This window comes from Tachyglossus aculeatus, chromosome 27 (assembly GCF_015852505.1).
Source record: "Tachyglossus aculeatus isolate mTacAcu1 chromosome 27, mTacAcu1.pri, whole genome shotgun sequence".
Classification (NCBI taxonomy): Eukaryota; Metazoa; Chordata; class Mammalia; order Monotremata; family Tachyglossidae; genus Tachyglossus; species Tachyglossus aculeatus.
In genome coordinates, this window is record NC_052092.1 from 1,407,237 (window position 1) to 1,429,604 (window position 22,368).

General features: G+C 55.6%; 2 protein-coding genes across 3 annotated transcripts; one reads left to right on the plus strand and one right to left on the minus strand.

Moving 5' to 3' along the window:
• Window positions 1-552: 552 nt before the first annotated feature.
• On the minus strand, window positions 553-13,824 carry NDOR1 (NADPH dependent diflavin oxidoreductase 1). 2 transcript variants are annotated; one of them, XM_038767994.1, is made up of 14 exons: window positions 13,627-13,824; window positions 9,574-9,651; window positions 9,287-9,384; window positions 7,424-7,522; window positions 5,150-5,251; window positions 3,429-3,629; window positions 3,010-3,131; window positions 2,697-2,911; window positions 2,505-2,612; window positions 1,855-1,969; window positions 1,615-1,761; window positions 1,369-1,487; window positions 1,074-1,168; window positions 553-919 (listed from the first exon to the last, which is right to left on the minus strand). In XM_038767994.1, exons 1-14 carry the CDS (start codon window positions 13,759-13,761, stop codon window positions 775-777), a joined length of 1,779 nt encoding a protein of 592 aa, XP_038623922.1. In that variant the 5' UTR covers window positions 13,762-13,824; the 3' UTR covers window positions 553-774. The 2 variants fall into 2 exon arrangements, with proteins under 2 accessions (XP_038623922.1, XP_038623923.1); XM_038767995.1 differs by lacking the exon at window positions 5,150-5,251 and having other exon boundaries at window positions 3,429-3,617.
• A 2,574-nt stretch (window positions 13,825-16,398) lies between these two features.
• TMEM203 (transmembrane protein 203) lies at window positions 16,399-22,126 on the plus strand. The gene is made up of 2 exons (XM_038767960.1): window positions 16,399-16,461; window positions 21,239-22,126. Exon 2 carries the CDS (start codon window positions 21,338-21,340, stop codon window positions 21,746-21,748), a length of 411 nt encoding a protein of 136 aa, XP_038623888.1. The 5' UTR covers window positions 16,399-16,461; window positions 21,239-21,337; the 3' UTR covers window positions 21,749-22,126.
• Window positions 22,127-22,368: the final 242 nt, after the last annotated feature.

Genomic DNA, 22,368 nt, shown 5'->3' on the forward strand with positions numbered 1-22,368 from the left:
GAGGCCCAGAGAAGCGAAGGGACTCGCCCAGAGTCACCCAGCCGACGAGTTGTTAGTATGTTTGGTTTTGTCCCCCTTTTAGACTGTGAGCCCACTGTTGGGTAGGGACCGTCTCTATATGTTGCCAACTTGTACTTCCCAAGCGCTTAGTACAGTGCTCTGCACACAGTAAGCGCTCAATAAATGCAATTGAATGAATGAATGAATGAATGAGTGGCGGAGCCGGGATTAGAACCCACGTCCTCGGAACCCCAAACCCGCACTGTTGCCACCATGCTTCTCCCCAATCTCCCCTGCACTGGAGGTGGGGGGGAGAACAGTAACAGTATTAACAATCACGATTGTATTTATTAAGCGCTTACTATGTGCCCGAACCATACTAAGCGCCCAGGTAGGGCTGAGACAACGGAGTCGGAGACGGTGTCCCTGTCCCATCGGGGAGGGGGGGGACAGCCGAACCCTCATTTCACGGATGAGGAAACTGAGGCCTAGAGGTGAAGTGACCCGCCCGTGGTGGAAGCTCCTTGTGGGCAGGGAGTGCGCCTACCTTCTCTGGTGGACTGTGCTCTCCCAAGCGCTCAGTACAGTGCTCTGCACGTAGTAAGCGCTCAATAAATACCCCCGATCGGACGCCCTCGTGCAGCGCTCCGCCTAAGGCAGCCAGTGGTGCCGACTCCTCCGCCCCCGGCCCGGCTGGGATGGTTCCCGAAGCTGCCGGGACTAGGTAGGTGCCCCCCGCCCGCCGCCCCTCCGTACCCCGGCTACGGGGGGGCGTCAGGCCCAGGTCTCGGCCTGGAAGCGCCCCGTCCGCTCCAGGGTGGCGAGGAGGGTCTCGGCGTCCGGGCCCGGCAGCCCCCCGTGCTCCTGGAAAACGGCCCGCAGCGCCTCGCTCACCGCCCCCGGCACCGTCTTGGCGTTGCTGGCGGGGAAGGAGGCCGGACGGGCGCCGCGTCAGGGCCGCCCGCCCAGCCGCCCCGAGGCTCCCCGGGTACGGACGGGGGGCGACGGGCCCCGTTTGGCTTCCGGCCGCGGGGTCTTGGTTGGGGGTCCCGGGGGTGGGGGGGGGGGCTTACCCGGCCAGGTAGAAGTAGGCCCCGCGCCGGCTCAGCAGGTCCCACAGCCACGCCCCGTGTTCCCGCAGCCGGTGTTGCACGTACACCTTCTCCTCCTGTACACGCACGGGGCCGCCGGGTGGGTGGACAGACGGGGAGGGCACCCCGGCTGCCCGTCTAAGCGCTGCTGGGGGCACAGGCGGGTGACCCCCGGCCACCCGGGGCGAACGGAGGGGCGGGAGGGCACGCGGTCGGGGCTTCGGGAATGCCCTTCCTCCCCCAGGGCCGGGCGGCGGCGGCTTCTCCCGCCCCTCACCTGGTCCCTGGAGAAGGCGGTGACGAGGGTCAGGCTGCCCCCCCTCACCAGTTCCTGCCACTCGTCCTCCCAGTAGAAATCCCCGTCCTTCCGGCGGCAGCCGAAGAAGAGGCAGTTTTCTGGGGGGGGGGAGAGTGGGGTGGGGTGAGGTCGGGGTCCGCCCCCCGACACCCACCGCCTCTGAAGGAGAAAAAACCAAACGGGGAGAGGAGGAGGATGCCCTCGGGATGCCCTCGGCCCCCTCACCTGTGGCTCCCCGGGCCACGCGCTCCTGGACGGCGGCCCTGAAGGGGGCTACCCCCGTGCCGGTCCCCACCATGACCACGGGGACGTGGGGGTCCGGCGGGAACGTCAGGCTCCCGCGCTGCACCCACAGGGGCACCCGCACCGGCCCTAGACGGGGAGACGGAGACGGGATGACCCCCGGGCTCCGGGGGCGGCAATTGCGGCCGGCCCCCTTCCGCCTCTCCGCCCGCCGTCGGTCACCTCGCCGGGGGTCCAGGGATGCCAGCCAGGAGGAGCAGAGGCCCCGGCGGGGCTGGCGGAGACGCGTCCGGTACTGCACGACGCCCACCAGCACCTGCAGCCTGGACGGGTGGACCTGGCCGGGGCGGAACGACGTAATAATAATAATGACAGTAGTAATAATCACGGTATTTGCTAAGCGCTTACTACGTGCCAAGCACCGAAAGAGCCCGGGCTTGGGAATCGGAGGTCGTGGATTCTAATCCCGACTCCGCCCCTCGTCAGCTGTGCGGCTTTGGGCGAGTCGCCGAGCTTCTCCCGGGCCTCAGTTCCCTCGCCTGGAAAACGGGGATGAGGACCGGGAGCCGCACGGGGGACATCCTGATTACTCCGCATCTCCCTCCCGCGCTTATTACAGTGTTGGCGCACACTAAGCGCTTAGCAGACGCCGTCATTATTACGATCATACAAGATGACGGGGTTGGACACCGTCCCTGTCCCAGGCGGGGCACACCGCCTTTATCGCCATTTTCCAGGCGAGGGAACCGAGGCCCGGAGAAGGGAAGTCACCCAGCAGACGAGGGGCGGAGCCGGGATTAGAACCCAGGACCTTCTGAGTCCCGGGCCTACCGAGCAGGGAGAGGGATCTTCGGCGCCCAGGCCCGGCTCACCGCCAGAGAGGAGGCGATGGAGAAGGCCCGGGGTCGGATGCGGGGGATCAGGTCCAGCAGGTATTCGGGGGGGATGGAGGCGGCCGAGTGCGGGAAGTCATGAAGCACCTGCGGCGGAAGGGAGGTTGGGGGGCCGGAGGGGCCAGGCGGGCCCTCCCCGCCCCCCGCGGGGGGTCCCGGGCCCGGCCCCACCTCCAGGGTGGTGCGGCGGGGCCGGTCGCAGTAGCCGTAGCGTTCCTCCTGGCCCTGGGCCGAGCTCAGCTCCCGCAGCTTCTCGCGCTCCAGCTGGTGGCCGGACAGGGCGGCCAGGAGCTCGAAGAAGGAGCGGCGGGGGACGCAGGCCACGTCCAGGTACGTGGACACCAGCTGGTGGACGGAGCAGGGCCGGGCCAGCCGGGCCGGGACGTCTGGGAAAGAGGGAGCGGGGGGAGACGGTCGGACCCGGGGCGGGGGGCTCGGGTCGGGGACGCCGACAGCGAGCGGGGAGGGCCGGACCGGACGGTACCCGAGTCCCGGGCGTCCAGCACGAGGCGGCGGGCCGGAGCCAGGCCGAGCAGCTGGCAGAACCGCTGGGTGTCGGCGGCCGAGTTCTCGGGCCGGATCAGCGCCACGTCCCCCGGCCCGAACCTGCAAAACGGGGTCCTGCCCGTCGACTCCCCGCGGGCGGGCACCGCGCCCCTACCAGCCCTCTTCCAAGCGCTCCCGTCCGCCGCTCCGCGCGGCGGCGGGCTGGAAGCTCCTCGGGCTTACGCGGCCCTTTTCCCGAGCGTTCGGTGCAGCGGGAGCGCTCGAGGAATCCCGCCGCTCGACGGCTGCGGGATCCAGTCGGGTCCGCTTCCGTCCCTCCCCGCTGTTCCGCGAGCGGGAGGAGGAAGGGGAGAAGCGGGGCCCGCCCCCCGGGGCTGGACGGGGGGGGGGCCTCACTCGATCCCGGAGCCCGAGATGTCGAACTCGATGAGCCGGACGTCCTGGAAGTGGTCCTCGGCGGTGACCCTCCGGTTGGACACCATGGGAGCCGGGAAGGGGCGGACGTCCGACGGCGGGCCCCGGGGGGGCTCCTCCGCCTCGCCCGGCTCCTCCGCGGGGTCCTCGTCCAGGAAGCGGAGGGCAAACCTTGGGGGCAAGCTGGAGGGGCCGAGCTGGCCAGGCGGGCCGAGCGGGACGGGCGCCGGGAGGCCCCCTGCCTCCGTGGCACCGCTCTGACCCGCCCAAGGGGCCGAGGACTCGTCAAGCGCTTAGTACAGTGCTCTGCACACAGTAAGCGCTCAATAAATATGACTGGGTTAGACTGTGAGCCCACCGTTGGGCAGGGACCGTCTCTATATGTTGCCAGTTTGTACTTCCCAAGCGCTTAGTACAGTGCTCCGCACACAGTAAGTGCTCAATCAATACGACTGGGTTAGACTGTGAGCCCACCGTTGGGCAGGGACCGTCTCTATATGTTGCCAGTTTGTACTTCCCAAGCGCTTAGTACAGTGCTCCGCACACAGTAAGTGCTCAATCAATACGACTGGGTTAGACTGTGAGCCCACCGTTGGGCAGGGACCGTCTCTATATGTTGCCAGTTTGGACTTCCCAAGCGCTTAGTCCAGTGCTCCGCACACAGTAAGCACTCAATCAATACAACTGGGTTAGACTGTGAGCCCACTGTTGGGCAGGGACCGTCCCTATATGTTGCCAGTTTGTACTTCCCAAGCGCTTAGTACAGTGCTCCGCACACAGTAAGCGCTCAATCAATACGACTGTGTTAGACTGTGAGCCCACTGTTGGGCAGGGACCGTCTCTATATGTTGCCAGTTTGTACTTCCCAAGCGCTTAGTCCAGTGCTCCGCACAGTAAGCGCTCAATAAATACGACTGTGTTAGACTGTGAGCCCACTGTTGGGCAGGGACCGTCTCTATATGTTGCCAGTTTGTACTTCCCAAGCGCTTAGTACAGTGCTCCGCACACAGTAAGCGCTCAATCAATACGACTGGGTTAGACTGTGAGCCCACGGTTGGGCAGGGACCGTCTCTATATGTTGCCAGTTTGGACTTCCCAAGCGCTTAGTCCAGTGCTGCGCACACAGTAAGCGCTCAATAAATACAACTGGGTTACACTGTGAGCCCACTGTTGGGCAGGGACCGTCTCTATATGTCGCCAGTTTGGACTTCCCAAGCGCTTAGTCCAGTGCTCCGCACACAGTAAGCGCTCAATAAATACGATGATGATGATGGCTGAATGAACAAATGCGGCAGAGCTGATCGGACCCATAATAACTACGGCACGTATTAAACGCTCACTACGCACTAAGCGCCGCGGCGGCCGCCGTCCCTGTCCCATATGGGGCTCCGGGTCGGAATCCCCATCTCCCAGACGAGGCGGCTGAGGCCCAGAGAGGTTGCGCGACTCGCCCGAGGTCACCCAGCGGAGAAGCGGCGGAGCCGGGAGGGGGAACCGGGGTCTTTCTGACTCCCGGGCTGTAGCCCTGAGGCCGCCCTGCTTCTCCTGATGCCCCGAGAGAGGAAGCGCTCAGTACAGCGTTCTGCACGTGGTAAGCGCTCCATAAATACGATTGAATGGAAAAGGAGGGTCGTCCTGAGACCCCTTCCCTCTGCCCGCCTGGGTCCGATGTCCCCCACCCGCCCCCGTCCCCGGCTACTTACAGGACGTCGGGGCTGAGCTCCCCGAGGCCGGGAGGAAGCGGGTAGAGAGCCATCACCTTCTCCCACAGATCCAAAAGCCACGGGTCGATCACCGCGTCGGGCCTGATCGTAATCGAACGCAACTCGTGGGACGGCAGCCGGCCGTTCACGCCGCGCCAAGCACTGGGCTAAGCGCTGGGGGACGTTACGGGGTCCTCCCCATCTCACGAGGGGCTCGGGGCGTGGGAGGACGGGTCCCCACCGGACAGGCAGGGAAACTGAGGCCCAGACAGCTCTGCTGGGGAGCCGCCACCCTCCCTATCCGTCTGCCCCTCTAGACCGTCAGCCCGCTGTCGGCCGGCTATGTGTCTGTTGTTCCGGCGTCCTCTCCCGAGCGCTTAGCACAGTGCTCTGCGCGTAGTAAGCGCTCAATAGTTAGGACCTATGGTTGTACATATTACTCTATTTTACTTGTACATATCTATCCTATTTATTTTATTTTGTTAGTATGTTTGGTTTTGTTCTCCGTCTCCCCCTTTTAGACCGTGAGCCCACTGTTGAGTAGGGACTGTCTCTGTATGTTGCCAACCAAGCGCTTAGTACAGTGCTCTGCACATAGTAAGCGCTCGATAAATACGATTGATGATGATGAGGAGGAGGACCGAGAGCCTGCAGACAGGTCCATTAGGTAGAACCGGGTCCGCGTTGGATTTGCAGGCGGCCCCGGGGCAGGTCAAAGAGGATCCCGCAGCCAAGCTCTACGTAGTAAGCGCTCAATAAATACGATTGATGATGATGATAATAATAATTATGGTACGGGTTAAGCGCTTACGATGTGCCGGACACTGTACTAAGCGCTGGAATCCCCCAGGTCCACTTAGTAATAATAATACTCGTCGTATCTGTTAAGCGCTTACTATGTGCCGTGCGCTGTCCGCTTAATTCTAATCACGACAATAATAATACTACTTGCGGTATTTGGTAAAGCGCTTACTATGCGCCACGCACTGTACTGGGCGCTGGAATTTCCCAGGTTCAACTGTAATAACAACAACAATAAATACCTGTGGTATCTTCTAGACTGTGAGCCCACTGTTGGGTAGGGACCGTCTCTAGACGTTGCCAACTTGTACTTCCCAAGCGCTTAGCACAGCGCTCTGCACACAGTAAGCGCTCAATCAATATAATTGATTGACTGATTGGGTAGGGACCATGTCTATATGTTGCCAACTTGTACTTCCCAAGCGCTTAGTACAGCGCCCTGCACACAGTAAGCGCTCAATCAGTACGATTGACTGATTGATTGGGTAGGGACCATGTCTATATGTTGCCAACTTGTACTTCCAAAGCGCTTAGTACAGCGCCCTGCACACAGTAAGCGCTCAATCAATACGATTGATTGATTGGGTAGGGGCCACGTCTATACGTTGCCAACTTGTACTTCCCAAGCGCTTAGCACAGCGCCCTGCACACAGTAAGCGCTCAATCAGTACGATTGATTGATTGATTGGGTAGGGGCCATGTCTATACGTTGCCAACTTGTACTTCCCAAGCGCTTAGTACAGCGCCCTGCACACAGTAAGCGCTCAATCAATACGATTGATTGATTGGGTAGGGGCCATGTCTATACGTTGCCAACTTGTACTTCCCAAGCGCTTAGCACAGCGCCCTGCACACAGTAAGCGCTCAATCACTACGATTGATTGATTGGGTAGGGACCATGTCTATATGTTCCCAACTTGTACTTCCCAAGCGCTTAGCACAGCGCCCTGCACACAGTAAGCGCTCAATAAATACGATTGAACGAATGAATGGTAAGCGCTTACTATGTGCCATGCACTGTACTAAGCCCTGGGGTGGACACCAGCTCATCGGGTTGGTCCCAATCCGCGCCTCCCCATCTTAATCCCCGTTTTCCAGATGAGAGAAGCGAGGCGACCGGCCCACGGTCGCGCGGCGGGATTAGAACCCGGGTCCCCCCTCGGCGCCGCTCGGGGTACACGGACGTTACTTGCTGGGCGGCTGGATTCGGGGGGGTCAGAGGTCACCCCGGCCCCGCACCCGATCCTTCCTCCTCGGGCCCGTATTCCCGCCGATCATTCCCGCCCTTTTCCCAGAGGGAAGAGGACGGAGACGCGGGGCGACGGAGCCCGGAGCCCGCTGTCGGGTAGGGGCCGTCTCTCTGTGTTGCCGACTTGGACTTCCCAAGCGCTTAGTCCAGCGCTCTGCACCCAGTAAGCGCTCAATAAATACGATTGATTGATTGATCGATCGATCGATTGATTGCCGCCTCACCCCAGGTCGTGCTGGTCGTCGCCCAGGGCCACGGGCAGGAGGGCCCGGCCTCCAAGCTGCGCCAGGCGTTTGTGCAGCTTCTTGGCCACAAAGTTGAACCTGGGGAAGCAAATACGGGGACAACTTGCTTACCTCGTACATATTTACTTACTTTTATTTGTACCTATCTATTCTATTTATTTTATTTTGCTTACCTCGTACATATTTACTATTTATTTGGTCAACGATGCGCTTCTAGCCTTAATTCCATCTATCCTTTTGACTTGACACCTGACCGCACGTTTGGTTTTGTTGCCCGTCTCCCCCTTCTAGACTCTGAGCCCGTTGTCGGGTAGGGACCGTCTCCAGATGTTGCCAACTTGTGGCGCTTAGTACGGTGCTCTGCACACAGTAAGCGCTCAATAAATACGGCCGAATGAATCTTGCATCATCATCATCATCATCAATCGTATTTATTGAGCGCTTACTATGTGCAGAGCACTGGACTAAGCGCTTGGGAAGTACAAACTGGCAACATCTAGAGACGGTCCCGACCCAACAGCGGGCTCACAGTCTAGAAGGGGGAGACAGACAACAAAACCAAACATACTAACAAAATAAAATAGACTAGATATCATCATCATCATCAATCGTATTTATTGAGCGCTTACTATGTGCACAGCACTGTACTAAGTGCTTGGGAAATACAAATTGGCAACATCTAGAGACAGTCCCTACCCAACAGTGGCCTCACAGTCTAAAATCGTAATTGATTTATTAATGATTCTCATCATTCTTCTTCTTTTTTTTTTAAAATGGCATTTATTAAGCGCTAACTGTTCCAAGCGCTGGGGAGGTTACAAGGCGGTCGGGCTGTCCCTCGTGGGGCTCGCTGTCTTCATCCCCATTTTCCAGATGAGGGAACTGAGGCCCAGAGAAGTGAAGTGACTTGCCCCGAGTCACCCAGGTGACAATCGGCGGAGCCGGGATTTGAACCCACGACCTCCGACCCCAAAGCCCGGGCTCTTTCCACTGAGCCGCGCTGCTTATTATTAGGTGGGCACAGGTGGAGCTGGAAGTGAGCAACGGCAGCGGGAGGGTGGGTGGGGGTCCGCTCCAAGCACTTGTGTATATTTGCACGTATTTATTACTCTATTTACTTTATTAATGATGTGCATATAGCTATAATTCTGTTTATTCTGACGGTATTGACACCCGTCTACTTGCTTGGTTGTCCGTCTCCCCCGTCGAGACCGTGAACCCGCCGTTGGGTAGGGACCGTCTCTATCTATCATCATCATCATCAATCGTATTTATCGAGCGCTTACTGTGTGCAGAGCACTGTACTAAGCGCTTGGGAAGTCCAAGTTGGCAACATATAGAGACGGTCCCTACCCAACAGTGGGCTCACACCAGAGAAGCATTTATTAAGCACTTCCTATGTGCCAAGCACTGTTCTAAGCGCTGGGGAGGTTACAAGGCGATCAGGTTGTCCCACGTGGGACAAGAATGATCGATCTGCAGCGCGGCTCAGTGGAAAGAGCCCGGGCTTGGGAGTCCGAGGTCATGGGTTCAAATCCCGGCTCCGCCAACTGTCAGCTGGGTGACTTTGGGCAAGTCACTTCTCTGGGCCTCAGTTCCCTCATCTGGAAAATGGGGATGAAGACTGTGAGCCCCCCCGTGGGACAACCTGATCACCTTGTAACCTCCCTAGCGCTTAGAACAGTGCTTTGCACATAGTAAGCGCTTACTAAATGCCATCATTATTATTATTATTATTATTATTATCGGTTGCCGCTTTGTACTTCCCAAGACGAAGCGCTCAGTCCGGCGCTCTGCCCACGGTCGGCGCTCAGTAAATACGACTTGGCAAGTAATACTTACTTGGCATAGGATGAGTCTCCGAGGCCCAGGACGGCAAAGTCCATCCGGCAGAGGGAATTGGGGGGCAGGTTCTTCCGGAAGATGAACTTCCAGAAGTTCTGGAAGGAAAACCGGGACCGTCTCTAGATGTTGCCAACCTGTACTGCCCAAGCGCTCAGTCCAGTGCTCTGCACACGGTTAAGCGCTCAGTAAATACGGTTGAATGAATGAATGAATGAATGAATGAAAACCGCTCCGTCAGACGGCGGGCCCGGGCTTCCCGCCCCCACTCCGCTCGGCGCCTTTACCTTCATGTTGTCCGGAGGGTCTCCCTGTCCCGTGGTGGCACAGATGAATATCACCAGGGGCTCGTGAATCAGATTCGCCTTAAAAGAAGAGACCGACGCGTGAGTGCCCACCCTCCGCGGGACGTCGGCCGGCCCGTCGTTTTTACGGAGCGCGGCATCATCATCATCATCAATCGTATTTATTGAGCGCTTACTGTGTGCAGAGCACTGGACTAAGCGCTTGGGAAGTCCAAGTTGGCAACATATAGAGACGGTCCCTACCCAACAGTGGGCTCACGGTCTAAAAGGGGGACAAACATACCAACAAAATAAAATAAATAGAATAGATATGTACAAGCAAAATAGAGTAACAAATATGTACAAACATATATACATAGATACAGGTGCTGTGGGGAAGGGAAGGAGTATATCCTGTATCTATGTATATATGTTTGTACATATTTATTACTCTATTTATTTTATTTGTACATATCTATTCTATTTATTTTATTTTGTTAGTATGTTTGGTTTTGTTCTCTGTCTCCCCCTTTTAGACTGTGAGCCCACTGGTGGGCAGGGACTGTCTCGATATGTTGCCAATTTGGACTTCCCAAGCGCTTGGTCCAGCGCTCTGCACACAGTAAGCGCTCAATAAATACGACTGATGATGATGATGATGATGGTGGGGGGGGGGGACTTTTAGACTGTGAGCCCACTGTTGGGTAGGGACTGTCTCTCTATGTTGCCAATTTGTACTTCCCAAGCGCTTCGTCCAGTGCTCTGCACATAGTAAGCGCTCAATAAATACGATTGATGATGATGATGGAGAGGGGGAGGAGGGGGAGAGGAAGGAAGGGGCTGAGTGTGGGAAGGCCTCCTGGAGGAGGTGAGCTCTCAGTAGGGCCTTGAAGGGAGGAAGAGAGCTGGCTTGGCGGATGGGCAGAGGGAGGGACTGTACAGAATACAGCGGCACTGTACTAAGCGCGTGGGAGCGTACGACCGAACCCCATAAAGCCTGGCTTAGCGGAAAGAGCCCGGGCTTGGGAGTCGGAGGTTGTGGATTTTGGTCCCGGACTGAGACACAGAGAAGCAAAGTGACTTGCCTGAAGTCACACAGCTGACAACTGGCGGAGCCGGCATTTGAACCCATGACTTCTGACTCCCGAGCCCGGGCTCTTTCCATTGAGCCGCGCTGCTTCTCTATGTTAAGTGCTTAATATGTGCCAAGCATTCGTTCATATTTATTATACGATAATAATAATATAATAATGGCATTTATTAAGCGCTTACTATGTGCACAGCACTGTTCCAAGCGCTGGAGAGGTTACAGGGTGATCACGGGGGGCTCCCAGTCTTCATCCCCATTTTACAGATGAGGCAACTGAGGCACAGAGAAGTGAAGTGACTTGCCCAAAGTCACACAGCTGACAATCGGCGGAGCCAGGATTTGAACCCATGACCTCTGACTACAAAGCCCGGGCTCTTTCCACTGAGCCACGCTGCTTCTCTGTGTAACCCCCCAGCGCTTAGAACAGTGCTTTGCACATAGTAAGCGCTTAACAAATACCGTCATTATTATTATTACTATTACTAGGCCACGCTGCTTCTCACATTTGTATTTATTTATTGAATGCTTACTACGTGCAAAGCTATGTACTAAGCTCCTGAGAGAGTAAAATACAACAGAGCTGACAGATACTTCCCTTTCCTTCCCACAACGACCAATAATAATAATAATAATAATAATAATAATAATAATGGCATTTATTAAGCGCTTACTATGTGCAAAGCTCTGTTCTAAGCGCTGGGGAGGTTACAAGGTGATCATGTTGGCCCACGTGGGGCTCACAGTCTTAATCCCCATTTTCCAGACGAGGGAACTGAGGCCCAGAGAAGTTAAGTGACTTGCCCAAAGATTGACTGGGGAGTCCTCGGTGTCCAGTGCTTAGAACAGTGCTTTGCATATAGTAAGCGCTTAACAAATACCACCATTATTATAATTATTATTATTCTCCGGGCCTCAGTGACCTCATCTGGAAAATGGGGATGAAGACTGTGAGCCCCCCGTGGGACAACCTGATCACCTTGTATCGACCTCAGCGCTTAGAACAGTGCTTTGCACATAGTAAGCGCTTAACAAATACCGCAATTATTAATCTCTGGGCCTCAGTGACCGCGTCTGTAAAATGGGGATGAAGGCTGTGAGCTCCCCCCCCACCACCCGTGGGACAACCTGATCACCTTGTATTGACCCCAGCGCTTAGAACAGTGCTTGACACATAGTAAGCGCTTAACAAATACCACCATTATTATAATTATTAACCTTTGGGCCTCAGTGACCTCATCTGTAAAATGGGGATGAAGACTGTGCGCCCCCCGTGGGACAACCTGATCACCTTGTATCGACCCCAGCGCTTAGAACAGTGCTTTGCACATAGTAAGTGCTTAACAAATAGCACAATTATTATCCTCTGGGCCTCAGTGACCTCATCTGTAAAATGGGGATGAAGGCTGTGAGCCCCCCGTGGGACAACCTGATCACCTTCTATCGACCCCAGCGCTTAGAACAGTGCTTGGCACATAGTAAGTGTTTAACAAATACCACAAATATTATCCTCTGGGCCTCAGTGACCTCATCTGTAAAATGGGGATGAAGGCTGTGAGCCCCCCCCACCCCATGGGACAACCTGATCACCTTGTATCGACCCCAGCGCTTAGAACAGTGCTTGACACATAGTAAGCGCTTAACAAATACCACCATTATTATAATTATTAACCTTTGGGCCTCAGTGACCTCATCTGTAAAATGGGGATGAAGACTGTGCGCCCCCCGTGGGACAACCTGATCACCTTGTATCGACCCCAGCACTTAGAACAGTGCTTTGCACATAGTAAGTGCTTAACAAATAGCACAATTATTATCCTCTGGGCCTCAGTGACCTCATCTGTAAAATGGGGATGAAGGCTGTGAGCCCCCCGTGGGACAACCTGATCACCTTCTATCGACCCCAGCGCTTAGAACAGTGCTTGGCACATAGTAAGTGTTTAACAAATACCACAAATATTATCCTCTGGGCCTCAGTGACCTCATCTGTAAAATGGGGATGAAGGCTGTGAGCCCCCCCCCCACCCCATGGGACAACCTGATCACCTTGTATCGACCCCAGCGCTTAGAACAGTGCTTGGCACATAGTAAGCGCTTAACAAATACCACCATTATTATAATTATTAACCTTTGGGCCTCAGTGACCTCATCTGTAAAATGGGGATGAAAACTGTGAGCCCACCGTGGGACAACCTGATCACCTTGTATCTACCCCAGCGCTTAGAACAGTGCTTTGCACATAGTAAATGCTTAACAAATACCACAATTATTATCCTCTGGGCCTCAGTGACCTCATCTGTAAAATGGGGATGAAGGCTGCGAGCCCCCCCCCGCCCCCCATGGGACAACCTGATCACCTTGTATCGACCCCAGCGCTTAGAACAGTGCTTGGCACATAGTAAGCGCTTAACAAATACCACCATTATTATAATTATTAACCTTTGGGCCTCAGTGACCTCATCTGTAAAATGGGGATAAAGACTGTGAGCCCCCCGTGGGACAACCTGATATATCTGTATATCCACCTGTATATATGTATATATGTTTGTATGTATTTATTACTCTATTTTATTTGTACATATGTATTCTATTTATTTTATATGTTGCCAACTTGGACTTCCCAAGCGCTTAGTACAGTGCACTGCACACAGGAAGCGCTCAATAAATACGAATGAATGAATGAATTAATGAATGACAGGCCGGCGGCGCGCGCCGGGGGAGGGCACGTGACCCGAGCGCGCGGCCCACGTGACACTGGGGCGCGCGCGCCGGACGTGATCCGGCGCATGCGCCCCAACGCGATCCAGCGCCAGCGTCCCCGCGCGATCCAGCGCATGCGCCCCCTTGTGATCCCGGCGCGGGGCCCACGCGATCCGGCGCATGCGCCCCGCGCGACCCCGGCAACCCCGACGTGACGCAGCGCGCGCGGCCCACGTGACCCCGGCGCGCGAGGGAGGCCGGGCACTCACCAGGCGGTAGGAGTCGAGGGGCCGCACGCTGCAGAGGAACCGCTTGCGCCTCGCCTCCCGCCCGACCCTGTCGGCCACATCCTCCGCCGTGCCCGTCTGGCTGCCGAACAGCAGCAGCAGCCGCCGCTCGGCCATGGCCCCGGGGGGGAGGCCGGGGGGAGCCTCGAAACCGCGGGAGCCGGGCCCGGATGGGACGTCACCGCGGGAGGGAAGCGGGCGCGCGCGCGCATGCGCGGGGCCGGATGGGATGTCACCGCGGGCGCCCCCAGTCGGTGGAGGGAGGGAGCGCGGGGCGGAGGTGACGTCACCGAGCAAAACCCCCAGTCGAGCCACAGCCGGGGCGGGGGGGGGGGTGAGGGAGCGCGGGACTGTGTGACGTCACCGCAGGAGCCCCCGTGGAGGGAGGGGAAAGGGAGCGCCGGGGGCGGATGTGGCGTCACCGCGCAAAGCCCAGACGGGCCACAGCCTGGGGGGAAGGAGCGCGGGGCTGTATGACGTCACCGCAGGAGCCCCCGCGGAAGGAGGGGAAAGGGAGAGCGGGGGCGGATGTGACGTCACCGCGCAAAGCCCAGAGGAGCCGCAGCCGGAGGGGGGGAGGGCACGCGGGACTGTATGACGTCACCGCAGGAGCCCCCAGTGGAGGGAGGGGAAAGGGAGCGCCGGGAGCGGATGTGACGTCACCGCACAAAGCCCAGACGGGCCGCAGCCTGGGGGGAAGGAGCGCGGGGGTGTGTGACGTCACCGTAGGAACCTCAAGTGGAGGGAGGGGAAGGGGAGAGAGGGGGCGGATGCGACGTCACCGCGCAAAGCCCAGACGGGCCGCAGTGGTGGGGCGGAGGGAGCGTGGGGCTGCGTGACGTCACCGCAGGAGCCCCCAGTGGAGGGAGGGGAAAGTGAGAGCAGGGGCGGATGTGACGTCACCGCCAAAGCACAGACGGGCCACAGTCGGGGGGAGGTAGCGCGGGAGCAGACGTGATGTCACCGCACAAAGCACAGACGGGCCGCAGTCGGGGGGGGGGGAGGGAGAGCAGGACTGTGTGACGTCACCGCAGGAACCTCAAGTGGAGGGACGGGAAAGGGAGCGCGGGGGCGGATGTGACGTCACCAGACGGAGCCCAGACGGGCCACAGTCATAGGGGGAAGGGAGCGCGGGACTAGGTGTGACGTCACGGCAGGAGCCCCCAGTGGAGGGAGGGGAAAGGGAGCGCGGGGGCGGATGTGACGTCACCTCACAAAGCCCAGACGGGCCACAGTCGGGAGGGGTGGAGGGAGAGCGGGACTGTGTGACGTCACGGCACAAAGCCCAGACAGGCTGGGCTGGGGGGGAGGGGGAGCGAGGGCGGGTGTGTCGTCGCCGCACAATGCCCTGGAGGCTCACTCCCCATCCCCCCCGCCTACTTCCTTCCTCTCCCTACAGCACCTGTATATGTGTATATACATATTGTCTCATATATATATTGTCTCCCCTTTCTAGACTGTGAGCCCGCTGTTGGGTAGGGACCGTCTCTATATGTTGCCAACTTGTACTTCCCAAGCGCCTAGTGAAGTGCTCCGCACACAGTTAAGCGCTCAATAAATACGATTGAATGAATGAATATGTTTGTACGGATTTATTACTCTATTATTTTATTTGTACATATTTATTTATTTTATCTTGTTAATATGTTTTCTTTTGTTGTCCATCTCCCCCTTCTAGACCGCGAGCCCGCTGTTGGGTAGGGACCATCTCTAGATGTTGCCAACCTGGACTTCCCAAGCGCTTAGTCCAGAAGTGCTCCGCACACAGTTAAGCGCTCAATAAATACGATTGAATGAATGAATATGTTTGTACGGATTTATTACTCTATTATTTTATTTTATTTGTACATATTTATTCATTTCATCTTGTTAATGTTTTCTTTTGTTGTCCATCTCCCCCTTCTAGACGGTGAGCCCGCTGTTGGGTAGGGACCGTCTCTAGATGTTGCCAACCTGGACTTCCCAAGCACTTAGTCCAGAAGTGCTCCGCACACAGTTAAGCGCTCAATAAATACGATTGAATGAATATGTTTGTACGGATTTATTCCTCTATTATTTTATTTGTACATATTTATTTATTTTATCTTGTCAATGTTTTCTTTTGTTGTCCATCTCCCCCTTCTAGACCGCGAGCCCGCTGTTGGGGAGGGACCGTCTCTAGATGTTGCCATCCTGGACTTCCCAAGCATTTAGTCCAGTGCTCCGCACACAGTAAGCGCTCAATAAATACGATTGAATGAATGAATATGTTTGTACGGATTTATTCCTCTATTATTTTATTTGTACATATTTATTTATTTTATCTTGTTAATGTTTTCTTTTGTTGTCCATCTCCCCCTTCTAGACCGCGAGCCCGCTGTTGTGTAGGGACCGTCTCTAGATGTTGCCAACCTGGACTTCCCAAGCGCTTAGTCCAGTGCCCCGCACCCAGTAAGCGCTCAATAAATACGATTGAATGAATGAATGAGCGCGGGGGCCGGATATGGCGTCACCGCAGGAGTCCCGGCGGGCCAGAATGGGGGGAGGGAGGGAGGGAGGGAGCGCGGGGCCGGATGTGACGTCACCTCTGGGCCCGAGTGGAGGGAGGGAGCGCGGGACCGGATGTGACGTCACCACAAGAGTCACGTGGGGGGAGGGAGCGCTGGACCGCATGTGACATTGACGCCTGGCGTCGTAAGGGGGGCGCGGGACCGGATGTGACGTTAACGCCGCGCGCCGGAAGGGGAGCAAGGGACCGGAAGTGACGCCATCGGCGCGCGCCGGCGGATGCGGCGGCAGTGGGGGCGTCGTCTGCGGAGCCGGAGCTTCGACGGGAAGGTGAGTTCAGCCCGTCCTACTTACTGAGCGCCCTTACTGTGTGTACAGCGCTGCGCTGACAGCAACAACCACACAGGCTTTCCTTAGCCTATTATTCCAATGATAATGCTAACGATGGTTAGCTTAACTATGTGCCAGGCACTGTTTTACTACTAATAATAATAATAGTGACATTTTTTAGGCGCTTATTGTGTGCCAAGCACTGTTCTAAGCGCTGGGGAGGTTACAAGGTGATGAGGTTGTCCCACGGGGGGCTCCCAGTCTTCATCCCCATTTTCCAGATGAGGGGACTGAGGCCCAGAGAAGAAGAAGAATAATGATGGCGTTTGTTAAGCGCTTACTATGTGCCAAGCACTGTTCTAAGCGCTGGGGTGGTGACAAGGTGATCAGCTTGGCCCACGGGGGGGCTCACAGTCTTCATCCCCATTTTACAGGTGAGGGAAGTGAGGCACAGAGATTAATAATAATAATGGCATTTATTAAGCACTTACTATGTGCCAAGCACTGGTCTAAACGCTGGGGAGGTGACAAGGTGATCAGCTTGGCCCACGGGGGGCTCCCAGTCTTCATCCCCATTTTACAGGTGAGGGAAGTGAGGCACAGAGATTAATAATAATAATGGCATTTATTAAGCGCTTACTATGTGCCAAGCACTGGTCTAAACGCTGGGGAGGTGACAAGGTGATCAGCTTGGCCCACGGGGGGCTCCCAGTCTTCACCCCCATTTTACAGGTGAGGGAAGTGAGGCACAGAGATTAATAATAATAATGGCATCTATTAAGCGCTTACTATGTGCCAAGCGCTGTTCTAAGCGCTAGGGAGGTTACAAGGTGATCAGGTGGTCCCACGGTTGTGGGGGGGGGGGGGGTTCACAGTCTTAATCCCCATTTTACAGATGGGGTCACTGAGTCACACGGAAGTGACTTGCCCCAAGTCACACAGCTGACAAGTGGAGGTGCCGAAATTTGAACTCACCACCTCCGACTTCCAAGCCTGGGCTCTTTCCGCTGAGCCATGCTACTTCTCTATAACAACAACAATAATAATAATAATATTTATTAAGCGCGTACTATGTGCTAAGCACTGTTCTAAGCGCTGGGGAGGCTACAAGGTGATCGGGTGGTCCCATGGGGGGCTCACAGTCTTCACCCCCATTTTCCAGATGAGGGAACTGAGGCCCAGAGAAGTGAAGTGACTTGCCCAAAGTCATACAGCTGACAGGTGGCGGGGCCGGGATTAGAACCCACGACCTCGGACTCCCAAGCCCGGGCTCTTGCCACTGAGCCGCGCTGCTTCTCTTTAGTGTACTAAGCGCCCAGCAAGTGCAGTTCAGCAGTAGAGAGAGGCTGCTCCCAGCCCCACACCACTTGACATCCCCATCTGTCATTTCTTTTTTTCTATTCATCATCATCATCAATCGTATTTATTGAGCGCTTACTATGTGCAGAGCACTGTACTAAGCGCTTGGGAAGTACAAATTGGCAACATATGGAGACAGTCCCTACCCAACATTGGGCTCACAGTCTAAAAGGGGGAGACAGAACAAAACCAAACATACTAACAAAATAAAATAAATAGAATAGATATGTACAAGTAAAATAAATAAATAAATAGAGCAATAAATATGTACAAACATATATGCATATATACAGGTTATACATATACATACATATACATATATACATGTACATATATATACATATATCATTTATCTATTGATGTTCCTTTCCCCCTCTACACAGTAAACTTGTGGGCAGGGAATGCGTCCGCCCGATAATAATAGTAATAATGACGATGGTATTTGTTAAGCGCTTACTACGTGCCGAGTAATGTTCTAAGCACCAGGACATAAGGTGATCAGGTTGTCCCACGTGGGGCTCCCAGTCTCCACCCCCATTTTCCAGATGAGGGAATTGAGGCCCAGAGAAGCGGAGTGACTTGCCCCAAGTCACCCAGCTGACAAGCGGCGGAGCCGGGATTAGAACCCACGACCTCTGACTCCCAAGCCCGGGCTCTTTCCTCTGAGCCAGAAGGTGATCAGGTTGTCCCACAGGGGGGCTCCCAGTCTTCCTCCCCATTTTCCAGATGAGGTCACTGAGGCCCAGAGAAGTGAAGTGACTTGCCCAAAGTCACCCAGCTGACAATTGGTGGAGGCGGGATTTGAACCCGTGACCTCTGACTCCAAAGCCCGGGCTCTTTCCTACTGAGCCAGGCTGCTTCAGCAGAATCAATCAATCCATCCATCAATCAATCGTATTTATTGAGCGCTTACTGTGTGCAGAGCACTGTAGTAAGCGCTTGGGAAGTACAAGTTGGCAACATATAGAGACAGTCCCTACCCAACAGTAGGCTCACAGTCTAAAAAGGGGCGGAGCGGGATTAGAACTCACATCCTCTGACTCATTCATTCATTCAATTGTATTTACTGAGCGCTTGCTGTGTGCAGAGCACTGTACTAAGCGCTTGGGAGGGACAAGTTGGCAACATATAGGACCCAACAGCGGGCTCAAGCCTAGAAGGGGGACACAGACAATAAAACAAAACATATTAACAAAATAAAATAAATAGAATAAATATGTACAAGTTAAATAGAGTAATAAACAGCGTGGCTCAGTGGAAAAGAGCCCGGGCTTTGGAGTCCAGAGGTCGTGGGTTCAAATCCCGGCTCTGCCAATTGTCAGCTGTGTGACTTTGGGCAAGTCACTTCACTTCTCTGGGCCTCGGTGACCTCATCTGTAAAGTGGGGATGAAGACTTTGAGCCCCCCGTGGGACAGCCTGATCACCTTGTAACCTCCCCATCGCTTAGAACAGTGCCTTGCACATAGTAAGCGCTTAATAAATGCCATCATTATTATTATGTACAAACATAAACACATATCCGGGCCCTTTCCGCCGAGCCAGGCCGCTTCGCGATCAATCCGAACGAACGGACCCTGGGCAGGCCTCTCGTTGCAGGGGCGGCCGGCGGGGACTCACAGTCTAGAAGGGGGAGACAGACAGTAAAACAATACATATTAACAAAATAAAATAAATGGAATAAATATGTACAAGTTAAATAGAATAATATTTAGAGTAATCTCTCTTCCTCCCTTCGAGGCCCTTCTGAGAGCTCACCTCCTCCAGGAGGCCTTCCCAGACTGAGCCCTTTCCTTCCTCTCCCCCTCGCCCCCCTCTCCATCCCCCCCATCTTACCTCCTTCCCTTCCCCACAGCACCTGTATATATGTTTGTACATATTTATTATTCTATTTATTTTACTTGTACATATCTATTCTACTTATTTTATTTTGTGAGCACGTTTGGTTTTGTTCTCCGTCTCCCCCTTTTAGACTGTGAGCCCACCGTTGGGTAGGGGCCGTCTCTATATGTTGCCAGCTTGTACTTCCCAAGCGCTTAGTCCAGTGCTCTGCACACAGTAAGCGCTCAATAAATACGATTGATTAGGGACCATCTCTATATGTTGCCACCTTGGACTTCCCAAGCGCTTAGTCCAGTGCTCTGCACACAGTAAGCGCTCAATAAATACGATTGATTGATTGATTAGGGACCATCTCTACACGTTGCCAACTTGTACCTCCCAAGCGCTTAGTCCAGTGCTCTGCACACAGTAAGTGCTCAATAAATGCGATTGATGATGATGATGATGATAAATATGTATAAACATACACACATATCCGGGCCCTTTCCGCCGAGCCAGGCGGCCTCGCGATCAATCCGACCGACCGAACGGACCCCCGGGCGGGCCTCTCGTTGCAGGGGTGGCCGGCGGGGACTCACAGTCTAGAAGGGGGAGACGGACAATAGAACAAAACATATTAACAAAATACAATAAATGGAATAAATATGTATAAGTTAGAGTAATAAATACGTACAAACACACACACACATCCGGGCCCTTTCCGCCGAGCCAGGCTGTTCGCGATCAATCCGACCGACCGACCGGACCCCGGGCGGGCCTCTCGTTGCAGGGGCGGCCGGCGGGGACTCACAGTCTAGAAGGGGGAGACGGACAGTAAAACAAAACATATTAACAAAATGCAATAAATGGAATAAATATGTACAAGTTAAATAGAGTAATATTTAGAGTAATCTCTCTTCCTCCCTTCAAGGCCCTTCTGAGAGCTCACCTCCTCCAGGAGGCCTTCCCAGGCTGAGCCCCTTCCTTCCTCTCCCCCTCGTCCCCCTCTCCATCCCCTGCATCTTACCTCCTTCCCTTCCCCACAGCACCTGCATCTATGTTTGTACATATGTATTACTCTATTTATTTTACTTGTACATATCTATTCTACTTATTTTATTTTGTGAGTATGTTTGGTGTTGTTATCCATCTCCCCCTTTTAGACTGTGAGCCCGCCGTTGGGTAGGGACTGTCTATATGTTGCCACCTTGTACTTCCCAAGCGCTTAGTCCAGTGCTCTGCACACAGTAAGCGCTCAATAAATACGATTGATGATGATGACGATAAATACGTACAAACATACACACATACTGGGGCCCTTTCGGCCGCTTCGCGATCAATCCGACCGACCGACCGGACCCCCGGGCGGGCCTCTCGTTGCAGGGGCGGCCGGCGGGGACTCACAGCCTAGAAGGGGGAGACGGACAGTAAAACAAAACATATTAACAAAATAAAATAAGTGGAATAAATGCGTATAAGTTAGAGTAATAAATACGTACCAACACACACACACACATCCGGGCCCTTTCCGCCGAGCCAGGCGGCCTCGCGATCGATCCGACCGACCGACCGGACCCCCGGGCGGGCCTCTCGTTGCAGGGGCGGCCGGCGGGGACCCCCGCCCCGTGAGGAAGAGGAGGCCCGGGGCGGGCGAGGGGGCCGCCGGGACCCCCCCCAACCCCCCCCCCCGCCGCCGGGATGCTGTTCTCGCTGGCCGAGCTGGTGCAGTGGCTCGGCTTCGCCACCCTGGAGATGTTCCTGCACCTGCTGGCCCTGCTGGCCTTCTCCGTGCTGCTGGCCCTGCGGGCCGACGGGCTGGCCCCCGGCCTGGCCTGGTGGGACGTGTTCGTGCCCTTCTTCGCCGCCGACGGGCTGACGGCCTACTTCACCACCATCGTGTCCGTGCGGCTCTTCCAGGACGGGGAGCGGCGGCTGGCCGTGCTGCGCCTCTTCTGGGTCCTCACCCTCCTCAGCCTCAAGTTCGTCTTCGAGATGCTGCTGTGCCAGAAGCTGGCCGAGGAGACGCGGGACCTCTGGTTTGGGCTCATCCTGTCGCCCGTCTTCATCCTGCTCCAGCTGCTCATGATCCGAGCCTGCCGCGTCAACTAGGCGCCCCGTCGGCGCCCGCCGCTCGAGGACGGCCCCGCCGGGGTGGGCCGCCCCCCCGGACGGTGCTTAAAGGACCCCGAGGGGCCGTTCTGCCGTCGGAAAGGACCGTTTAATAAAAGGAGTACGCGGGATCGAAGCGTCCTTCCTCCGGGCCCGCTCCGGAGAAGCGGTATCGACGGTGGGCAGGGCGCCGTGCTGAGCGTTCGGGACCGTACAACGGAGGAGGTCGACAAGGCCCGCGCCCTCCGGGAGTTTAAAATCCCGCACGGGAGCCGGACGCTTGTAACGACGGTATTTGTCAGGCGCTGACTACGTGCTAAGCGCTTAGTACAGTGCTCTGCACACAGTAAGCGCTCAATAAATACGATTGATGATGAGGATGAGGTAGGTACGAGTTGGTGATGGCATTTGTTAAGCGCTTACATTGTGCAAAGCACCGTTCTGAGCGCCGGGGAGGTTACACGGTGATCAGGTTGGCCCACGGTGGCTTATAGTCTTCATCCCCATTTTGCAGAGGAGGCAACTGAGGCCCAGAGAAGCGAAGTGACTGGCCCAAAGTCACGCAGCCGGCAAGTGGCGGAGCCGGGATTTGAACCCACGACCTCCGACTCCAAAGCCCG